This window comes from Macrosteles quadrilineatus, unplaced genomic scaffold, assembly GCF_028750875.1.
Source record: "Macrosteles quadrilineatus isolate MER2022 unplaced genomic scaffold, UCM_ALF_1.0 Scaffold_92__1_contigs__length_397533, whole genome shotgun sequence".
Lineage (NCBI taxonomy): Eukaryota > Metazoa > Arthropoda > Insecta > Hemiptera > Cicadellidae > Macrosteles > Macrosteles quadrilineatus.
The window spans coordinates 147,437-158,983 of NW_026542685.1; the positions used below are offsets into that span (position 1 = coordinate 147,437).

At 35.1% G+C, this 11,547-nt stretch overlaps 1 protein-coding gene across 1 annotated transcript; it reads right to left on the reverse strand.

Moving 5' to 3' along the window:
• Nucleotides 1-4,640: 4,640 nt before the first annotated feature.
• On the reverse strand, nucleotides 4,641-11,547 carry LOC128982046 (dephospho-CoA kinase domain-containing protein-like). Its single transcript, XM_054401085.1, has 4 exons — nucleotides 11,271-11,547; nucleotides 7,396-7,599; nucleotides 5,881-5,968; nucleotides 4,641-4,971 (listed from the first exon to the last, which is right to left on the reverse strand). The coding sequence occupies exons 1-4, from the start codon at nucleotides 11,380-11,382 to the stop codon at nucleotides 4,671-4,673; spliced, it is 705 nt and encodes a 234-aa protein (XP_054257060.1). The 5' UTR covers nucleotides 11,383-11,547; the 3' UTR covers nucleotides 4,641-4,670.

Below are 11,547 nucleotides of genomic sequence, written 5' to 3' on the forward strand. Positions count from 1 at the left end.
CTGCCACAAGGAAACTGAAACTAATAAAGTGTGTTTTAGTAAAATATTAATAGCTTAGTTTAAATTAAATAAATTTGCCAAGTTTGATCAAAATATATCCATAAACGAGCAAACTACAACATTTTCAATATTCTCTATAAGAATAACATGGGAATTTTTAATTTACAATTTTTTGAATTTTCTCCGTTACCTAACCGTACAAACAATCGTTAATATACTAAATTATTTATTTTTTAAGCTCTTTAATATGGTCCAGAGATAAATTGGGAAATTTTGTGTTTTGGGGGTCAAAAATGAGAAAAACCAATTTTAACTCCATAAAACCCCGTTCCCATGGTCCGATCACGCTGGTTCGCGAACTCATTCAAGTTTATCTCGCCTTACACCTTTAAACCAAATTTCATCAAAATCGGACAAAAATTACTCAAGTTATCGTGCGGATAGACACACACACATATATATATATATAGATATATATACAAATTTGAACAAATGGTGTTTTTGGCCTCTGGGGACATCAAAATGAAAAAGTAAAATCGGTCCCGGGCCTAGGTCTTACCATGAGACCTACGGTAATAGCTACTTTCCTATAGGGAAATTCGCTATAACATCGACTATCGATGCTCATCCCTACTTTGAAAGGGCAGAGTAATAACACCACTTATGAATAGTACAATTTTATTAAAAATTGCTATTCAATAATACAAAAAAAGCATTTTTCTCCTAAAAAATTTATTAGTGGTTACATAAAATATAAAAATGAAGCAAGAAAATAAAAATAAAACACTTAGGCTACTAATGATGAACTCCTGCTCCATGTTCTCTTACAGATTATTTGGTACATGAGAGAACTATATTTTGTAAAGACCAATTTGTAAATATCACAGTGGTCAAATGCGTGGCATACAGCACAGCTAGCCCTATTTAAATGGCAAATTGATTAAAATGCGTACAAATACAAAGCAACATACTTTAGCTTTAACAAAGTATTTAACTTTCATGATCAGTGGAAAAAAGTCAACAAGAACTTGTGATTTTACTTTGTGTAATGTTTGTAGGGGTTGTTAATTGTGTTTTAATCAAAACCTCTCGTACCGGTACTCCTGAACGTTAAGAGCTCATATTTTTATAACAGTTGTAAAATTCCAAAATAAACTAACATGAGGTTTTTATGTTAAATATAATCTCAAACATCATTATTCTTTTACATTGGTGTAGCTTCAGTTTAAATTCCCAACCCATTTAGCATTTCAAGTTGATGAAAATAATCACTAACCTTATAGATGTTAAGCTTGTGTTATGAAAGAAGATAATCGTGTTTACAAATAAAACTCAACCAAAACTTGTATTTGTTAAAACGGTTGTAGCGGAACAAGTACTTCAATTTTTTAGCTCTATCTAAGAGGTATCAGAAGAAAAAAATAAATGGTAACTTAAGCGGTAATTCAAATTAAAACTAGCCAAGAACTTTCTACAAAAAACTACAATGAGAATTAAAGCTATACAATAAACATAATGTCACTAACAAACCAAGCAATAACAACACCAATATAATCTCTTAACATATCTCAAATTAACCAGACGTTTAGGTAAAAATAATATAAAGTAAACAAATCCTCATAACTAAAATACAAGTTTATTATGTAAATGCAATCTGAATAATTACAACCTATTAGGCGGGCAATTATTGCAACTATACAACATAGTTTGGTTTTGGTAGTGGACATACTTAACAATACAACGTACAATAATTATTGTTATCTGAAGGTGGCTGGTTCAATCAAGAGATAAGCTTGAAGCATTTTGATACGGTAAAAATAGAATTTCATCCCAAGCAGCATTTCATCCTTGGTATCCAAATAATCCTGGCTTAAGCCGGGTTTTTTCACTATAACAACTAAGCCATTGAGGCGTCTCTCCAATCGCACAATGACATTCCAATTTATGTACACTTAGTTGGAGATTAATAATTTAATTTTGAATATACAAATATCGTGGATCCCCAAGTAATCGCCACTCCTTAAACCATCACTCTCTGTTTATATGTCATCTCTAAAATATGTATGGCTGTTTTTTACTGTAGGTTTTAGCCGCACCACAATTTTTTAATAGAGTGAATTATAATGTGTCAGCATGTATATACTGAAAGTAAAATTATACTATGTGCAACTCACATGTAAAGTGTTGTACTTACTGTACTACATTCCCAAAATAATTGTAACAATCAAAACTGTAGTTATTTTCAAAAGAATTTCTGTTGTCTATTTATTTATTAGGTCATACTTAAGGACCCATGGATGGCGGTTAGTTGGGGTTTTACTGCACATAGTATTTAGTTTTGCACTGTAATTTGCTAAATTAGTAATCCTTATATATAATATGTGAAGGCGATTTCTACGACACTTTACTCCTCCGTTAATAATTGACAGATTTTTACAAACGAGGTGCCAAAATTAAGTAATTTTTGTGTAGACGCCCCCTTTCACAAATTCCTGTAATAAAAGTCTTCGGGCTTTGCCCCACAGGCCATCAAAATCCCAATGTACTTTTTATGAAGAAAAGATTTTGTTTTAACAGACGAATAATTTGTATTAATTACAGCTGTTCATAGTAAACACATGATACACACAAGAGTGTTCGTTTTCAGAGTGAGTTCGTTTTCAGTTTCAATAGATGGAGTGGAGTGAGCGTTCGTTTTCAGAGGGAGTTCGTTTCCAGTTTCGATAACTGGAGTGGAGTGATTGATTACATTATCTTTGCTTTGAGTTGAGTTGACTCTTTTAGTCAACGTAAACTGTGACTGTTATTCCTTAAAAAAAAAAACGCCTTTAATATTTTGCAATTGCTCGAATTCGAGCAACAGGTGCACTAGTATTTAAATAATCTGGTGTTGCAGCCTTTTATACTAATGAGAATTGTATAAAAGCGCAATAAGTAAGTAAATTACTAAATCTTTTTCTTGCTGTGAAAGTAATCAAAACTTGTGAACAAATCAGTTTCAATTTCAACGTAGAAACCATTCTATATTATACAGGGTGGGGCAGAGTGGACTCCCTGATTTGATCGGTTAACTGTATAAAAACCATACAAGATAACTACAAAAGCTTTTTATTTCTGAAATCTAAATACAATGCCATTTATTTTTCATTAAGTTTTAAAAGTGATATCGTCCAGGTGAAGACCTTGACGAGCGATGCACATATTCAGCCGTTCAATGAAGTTTTCAAAAACTCTACGCAGCATATCTGGCATTATTCCAGTGATAACATCAACAATTGCTTCCTTAAGGGCTTCCAAGGTCCTTGGTCGAACTTTGTAAACCTCAGTTGCAGATTCGGTCGCCCGTACACTTGTAATCCATTTCCTTAAGGTTTTAGCATCGGGGACACTATCATGACAATTCAAACCAAACCGTCTACGAAATGCACACTGGGTCGCCACCACACTATCCTTATTTTTAAAGAACGTTTTGACTACAAAACCACGATGCTCGCCAGTTTATGGCATGGTGACTACTAACAATGGCGTCTTTTCCCCCACCACATGAAACCTCTCCCACTCCGCTAACTCGCGCGCACGCTCTTCAGCGACTGATTGAAACTAGGGAGTCCACTCTGCCCCACCCTGTATATGACAACTTCACAAAAAATCCAATGCTTAAGAAGATTAATTTTTTTTTTAATTAAGTGTTAGGCCTGCTCTTCAGATTCTATTTAGTTCTAGGCATATTGGTTTGTGTTAAATAAGGATTTTGATAAACATTTGTTCATACTAACTTCAAACTACAGTTAGATACTATATAAATGACAAAAACACTTTCAATGCAATTTACATTATTGAGCCCTTTTGAGACTAAGAAATTAGGTCAGGTTTTCAATTTTAATACACTTTTACATATATGAGATTTTTTCTTGGGTTTAAAAAGTTCCTTATGTTAAAAAGATTAGAAACCAATAATAATTTTTTAGTAAAACAATCTTTTTTATTAGCAAACTATTCAAAACATGTCCGGATACAATTTGATAAATGCCAATAATAGCAAGCTCTGTAAAAATGTTGTCCTAAGCTGATAGACAAGTAGGTTCTGTTTGAGAAATAGAGCTAATTTAAAATCACAATTAGAAAAAAAAACTACTAGAATAACTCCCAGTTGAAAAATGTGTTTAAGGTCAGTAAATGCCTACACCTACACAATTCTTCAGCAAAACATTGATAGAAAACTGATCACATAAAATTAAGATTTTGTACACTTACTATTTAACAATTTCCTAATGCCTATAATTTTTCACCTGAGATTCTTTATGGTATCCATTGAAACTTGTATCTAAGTTGCACATTAAATTAGTAACAGGAATCAACCATAAATCATGACTTACCATTTATCAGCATTTATTTTTTGTTGGAACTAGGCTGGATAACCAATCAACAAACTTGGTTTTAATAGGTATTTTTTTACATGGGTATACCTGGTGTTTCTGTTTTCACATAACAAATTGGTGTTGGAAGAACGTTGGTTTTGTGCTACTGACAAGATCCCTATTAAGATAAACGTATAAAACATAATATGCCAATTGATGATGAGTCATAACTTACAGATATTTTTATAGTTGGTGAGAAAGGGTAAGAGACTTACTACCGTATGCGTTGCTGGTAGACATTTATACACTACATCACTGTGTGATTCGGTTCTGGTACATTCTAGTTCCGAGCCATATAATAAAAGATACGACACCAGAGCAGAACAGCCCAGCAATGATGCGCAGTCTCCAGTGATGTCTACTGCATTTGAGAGCCGCCACAACCCTTGTGACTTGCTCCCGAGTGTCGTCTACGCTGCCTGAGTTCTCTATCACGTAATGTGCTCTCTCACACTTCTGGTCCAGCGCCATCTGTGAGGCGATACGCTTCTTGGCCCGCGTCTCAGTCAGATTACCTCTCTCTATCAGCCGCATCAGTTGGATGTCTTCCTCACTGGAAAACCATCAAATTGAATAATATACAGTACTTGAGATAACAGTGATAAAGTAACTGTTATTTCAACAGCACTTATCCACATACCTCCTTAAAGGTGTAGGCCCTTAGTTTTTGCCGCACAAAATATAGAAAAAGGCAATATTTAAACATAATTTATTATTTACAAATACAACCATTTACTCATTTCAAACACGTATTTAATCAAGAGAGAGGTTTATTAACAGGAATTTTTAGAGTTCAACTAGTTTATCTGAGAAAATTTAAGTCCAGGGACTTAAACACAAAAAATATAATTATTTCATCCTATATAGGACTTTTTAGGAAGAAGGTATAAGACATAAGTCACATCTCCTACTTAAAGTTTCCGTTACATAAGGTATATACAATCCTTCGATAATTATTAACGTTGCGTTTTCTGAGGAAAAACCAAATTCATGGATTTCTAAACTTCTGACGAGCGAGGAAAAGCCCTAACACTGGGCAAAAATTGTTATTGCACAGGGTATCTTCTTCCAACATGAGAGTGAGGGGGGCGGATGGGGGGGGGGGGTCTTTGCCCTAGACACCAGCACTGGTGCTAAACACAACTTAAGTGTACCATTGATTGTTTCCTCTGTATCTTCTCTGTGGTTTACTTAAGAAAATTTCCAACAGAAGGGCACACAAAAAAAGGCCACAAAATATGGTATTTTTTCCTAATATAGGATTTCATCAGAGAGTAGATCGATAAGAAATTTAAATTAAATTAATAACTTAAGTAACTATCTCCCCTTAAATGCAAAAATTCACTCTCATAGTTTATTTTTCCACTTTAAATGATTAATTTAATTTACAGACTTAAACAACATTGTAATCAATCGATCAATTTTATTTTTAAATATCAGTTTAAATAAACACAACACCTACCATGTAACAACTATAATTTTATGGATATAATCCAACATTGCACCAGATTCAAATAGAAGAGGCAAATCCATTACAATGAACTGATGACCTGGAAGAAACATGCAAATTAGCACATGATTGACAGAAACACAAAGACATTACAATTAGTACTCTTTTGATTCTTAAAATATTCTTTTAAAATAAATATTTTGTTCCATATCTTGAATATGGATCAATTATATAGACATCCATTTAGGTGTAATGTCAAGTAGAAGAGGCCCCATACTAATCCAATTTTTTTATCTTGTTTGAGGCATAACCCGATTAACACGTTTACTGCAGCATACATCAAACAGGGGCACGCCAATGGCAAGGCCCAGGTGCGCCACCGAATCAGCGAATGCAATTGGCATTAAAATATTTCAGCCTGACGAATAACAAAAGAGCACCGGTGATTGTGCTGCGATACCCCGATAGTGGAGGTAGTTCACTGAAACACCTAAAGATAGCAGTACCTGAATCCGTAGCCAGTAAGAATAAGAATAAGAATCCTTTATTATTAGACACAGTTGTGCAATAGACATAGTCAAAGCTATAACTAAAAAATGTAACAGAGTCATGAACATTATGAACATTAACACAGTGGACTTTAACATAATGTAAAACTTAGCATATATCATCAACCCGTGTTACACAGTGTCTTTGTAATGTGGCTTGAAGAGAGAAAATCCCCAAAACCGGGACAAAAGCATTGCCAGACAGGATTTTACAAAAATTTTTAGTACCAACCCATACCAAAATAAAGCTCACATTCTAAGCTACAGGCTGGCAACAATTATAACGTTCCCCAGCAACAACGGAGCTTAAAATGAATCACTGTATTGGGAGAGACCCAATGACTGGTAAACCCGGCATCCGCAGTGAACATGTTAAAAATGATTTATTCCTTTAATGATATATTATTTATTAATCACAGGAGCAGGAAGAAAAGGTCCATGGTAAGTTGAGTGAAGTTCTGGCAAAGTCTAAAATACTATTATTCTTGGTTAAATAAGTACTACTGAAGTGGAGGACTGTTGTTTTAAACTATATACAATCGTAAATCCACGATTAACTTGTTCGCTGCGGGCTACTATAATTATTGAAGTGCCTGAGCACTAGCACTGCACGCAACCTACTATAAATATAGCACTGCGCTTCACTTACTAACATTGCCTTGGACGGTCTGAGCTCAGCATTCGGTGGGGAATGTTTTTATTGTTATTGTTATTGTGTGTAGTGCCGGTTTTGGACGTAATTTTAGTGCAATTCGTTTTTGAATTGGTTATTCTTAAAGTATCAAATTAACATAGGTTAGCAATGTCAAACTTCCATGGTTTGATGTCATAAAAAATTGTAAAACCCATACCGGTACCGTAAACTACTAATTAGCTTGAGAAGGATGAGTTAAGCTTACACCTTACTTATTAAGTTTAATAGGCCTACAGGTAAGTTAAAAGTCCCAAGTTCAACTAGAAGAAAATATCAACAACTCACCTTGGAAAAAACATCTGACGGCAGCCCAAAGCAATTCTTTGTAAATCTCTGGATGAGTAATTTCATTTAATTTCCTCCTCTTTTTTGGGTCATCAAAAATTATATCTCCTAAAGCTTCCCTGTTAAGTTCTCCTGAAGGATGAAAAACCTCCTCTCCGAATTCTTGTCTTATTTTTTTCCATGCTACTTTTCCTGGTTCTACAACTGAAATTATCAACAAAATATATTTTCAAAGGTTTTTATATAAAAACTATTTTCAATTAGGATAAGTTATTAAAATTGTATATTATTTCATCACAAGGGCTGAAGGGCTTAAAGTGACTCTTATCGACCTGAGTTCTCCTCAGTCAGAAAATGAGCGAGGGTCGAAAAGACACTTATTGCCCGTATGATGAACTATTTTCGTCATAAATTGCAACATTATTTGACAAACTAATTTAGAAAACAAAACTAGGCTAATTTTTATGTAGGCCAAAGATTAAAATAATAAAAATTTTATAAAAAGATAAAAATAATTAATCTCAATAGGCTGTACCTAACTATTTCCAACTCGTTTTCAATTTTGCTTGCAAACTAACAGATGTTCAGTAAATTGTTTTGTCCATTAAGATTGTGTTAGGGTAAATTATAATATTGATATGTTGAACAATTGACAAGAATGTAACAATAAGTTACTACCAAATTAAACAATTGATACGGTACATTATTATGATAACATGCGATTGCTTAAGCCGCGTTTACACCGGAGTTAGGAACACATGTTTACAACAAATGTTTTTTATTTAGTGTTTACAATAGAAATTTTGTTTCCCACTAAAAGTCGGTAGAGATCAAAGGGTGTTCAAAAAATAGGAAATGTTTCTGTACTCCTATGATGTTTACAAAACTTCCCCACTACCCCCCCACGCCTATCGACCACCACGAGACTACGTGGCGCGCCCTCGGCGCCAGTCAGTCTTCGCGCTGTCATATAACTCAGTGCACTGTCTGCTACTGTAATTAGATGTTGTGTCATTCAATTATTCAAAAATTCAACATTCATCATCATTCAACAGGTCATTGCCACTGTATTTTGACCTGGCTTGTAGCGACGATCTCGCCCAGTACAAGTACTGTCTACACTGTGACGATAGGATTACACACGCCGCTTTGGCCAGTAGAAGATCCTCTTCTGTAAACATCTTGAGAGGGACTGACTGACTGACTTAGTGTTCTCGGGAACAGTGATTATAAGTTTCCAACAAAATCAAAGAAAGGTGCACTATATGTTGTAACAGAACAGAAGTTTAAATAAATCATTTAATTTTATTTCATTTAAACTTCTGTTCTAAAAACATTTGTTTCAGAAAAAAGTTACCAACAAAAAGTTCCAAACATTTTGTTCCAAACTCCGATGTAAATGCAGCTTTAACTTACCTCATGTTTAAATATCAAATTAATTTTACTCCCTAGGGAGTAAAAAAGCTAACTTTAGACCTGCAATGCTTACTTACTGTATTAAAAACACTTTTTAAAATGTAGGCTATTTTACTTAAATCCCCCCACTGCAGCAAACCTGCAGACTAAGCAAATTTTCATTGACTTGGCTCGATTTCTACTGAAATATTCCCTTAAAATTGTCAGATTTATTTCCTATTTAAATTACATTAATTTTTGTGAGTATACTTAGGTTTACTTCTACAGCGAAGGTATTGAGGTGTGTTTCTTTTTTAATGTTGATAGTTTAGTATGAAATAAACAAGATTTCCAAATTTGATAATTTTAACTCTAGTTATCACACTAACGGACATTGTATATAACTTAGGCTATGAATTTGAACGGATGGTGTTTGTGGGCTCTGGGGACCTCAAAACAAAAGTAAATCAGTAAAACAGCTTATTCCCTAAGTATAATGTATGGGAAATTCGCTAAAACCTGTAAATCTTACTCAATTGGATGGTAGCTTAACTAACTTTAATAGCCTAATGTGTAGAATTGTGGTCTTCAGGCAACAACTAAGTTATGTCTATCTTGACAAAAAACTATTCTTCACCGACGTTTCGGCTTCAATGCATCTCTAGGGTGAACTGACTTCCACACAGATGAAGTCAGTAGGCCTATATAATAGTCAATGATACAACTGAGGAATTTTACCTCCGTGAAATTAACCTGTGCCAAGTCCTAGTAATGACTGAACTAAAGGGACCTAAGCAAATAAGCGTCTAGGCAGCCAGTGCAACTCCGAGGATCAAGGATCAGATCGGAAAACTCCCACCACCGTTCCGTGCCGATGGCGTGACGTCAACCATTACCTCAACCATACGGAGCTGACTCATGAGCCTTGGTGGTGTAATGGTTAGCGTGTCGGGCTGATAATCTGGAGGTGCCGGGTTCGAATCTCACTGGTGTGAAGCTCTTAAGGCACGGAGTCCCCCAATGCTCTGTTCTTGGCCCCCTCCTTTTTACTAGATCGTCATAAATGATTTATCCTTAAACAATAAAACCTTTCTGTTTGCAGACGACACCACTTTGGTCACAAGAGACAGGGACCTAAACCAACTACGCACTGACGCAGAATGCCTTCTTGCTAGCGCAAAGGAGTGGTTCAATCAGAACTTACTCAAAATAAATTACGAGAAGGCTCAAACACTGCTGTGTACACTCAAACCAAACCATCTGGGTGAAGAAGCTGTCAAACTCCTGGTCTTCTGGATTGACAACAGGTTAAGTTGGAAACACCAAATTAGCCTGGTATGCGTCAAGTTTGCCAGAGTGGTTTATCTCCTGCAGGAAACTTGTGTTCTTTATCTCTAAACCGTACTTAGTCACAGTGTACTATGCTCTCTTTCAAAGCCACGTAAGCTACATGGCATCACACTCTAGGGCCATACAGCTGCAATACACGACATCTTGCTTCTTCAGAAAATGGCTTTATCACGTTAGCTGGGCACAATTATGACCACTGTTAAAGTAGGCCTATCTTTAAAGACCTAGAAAGGTTCTGACCATCTACAGCTAGAACATCCTAGAAATAGCATAGACTTAAAAGAAAATTCAGCAAAACTCGCTCGACTTAAGTGACCAACAATCATACCAAACACGACATGGACATCTCCTTGACCTACCCAGATGTCGACTTGTCTGGACTGAAAAGGGCTCCCTTACTACAGTAGTAAGCTCTATAACACGCTCCCAGTTAAAGTGTGTGAGCTGGACATTAGGGCCTTTAAAGATACACTGAGAGATTAACTTATCTGGTGGCCAGATCTCTATATTAACTAACTTAAATGAGCTGGACGACACAACACTTTTTAGCAACCTGCGTCATCTTAGTTAGCTTTCATGTTAAATAACTTAAATAGCATAAGGCCTAAGTTACCTGACACAATCTCTTCCGACTTTGTTTGTCCCTGATGCAGTATTCAAGTAGGTTTCAAATAACTTAAGTATCGAGTAGTAACTTATTTAGCAGTAAAAATTAGTGAGTCCTCTAGGATATCTAGGCCTACTGCCAAAGTGAAGACGTAACTTAGGCCATGGCAAGCAATGCTCTAGGCCTACAAACATTTAACTTAAGCTAATGGTCACATGTCTTTTTGAAGGGGTGAACAGACCGTTATATATTATGTAAGTTGCGCCTAAATCTAAACTTTAGAGCCATAAGTTACCTTATAACAACCACTCATTTTACATCAAACTTAACTGATTTAATGTTATTTGTTACTAACATAAGAATTGATGATAAGACATAAGATAAGATAGACCTAGCCTAAGCTATGCCTTCATCCTTGTAAATAATCTATTATTTTAAATAACTTACCGTAACTTAAATAGCCTAGGCCTCGGTCTAGCTTAATACCTACAAATAATTATTTTACTACCTTCCTAGAACCTACCTTTTCTGGCCATCTTATCTGCATCTATCACTGGGATCCCATATTCTTCAAACATTTCACTTACAGTTGATTTTCCAGTGGATATACCACCAGTTAGGCCTACGATAAACATGACTTTCAAATTGCTTTGACCAAGTCTAAATTACTAATCACAGATCATTTGATTTGAATAAAAATGAATTGCAATTTGCAGTTATATAATAAAATGGAATGTTGCTGCGAAGTGCGAAGTATTAAAAAGATTAAGATTGCTATAACCTCCTACTGAGTTCTGAGT

Excerpts from the sequence above, each read along its gene's own strand:
- LOC128982046 (XM_054401085.1), bottom strand. The coding sequence starts at position 11,382 with ATGTTTATCGTAGGCCTAACTGGTGGTATATCCACTGGAAAATCAACT. Across the intron at positions 5,969-7,395 it reads CGTCAGATGTTTTTTCCAAG|GTCATCAGTTCATTGTAATG; the intron begins GTGAGTTGTTGA and ends TGTTTCTTCCAG. Across the intron at positions 4,972-5,880 it reads AAAATTATAGTTGTTACATG|TGAGGAAGACATCCAACTGA; the intron begins GTAGGTGTTGTG and ends ATGGTTTTCCAG.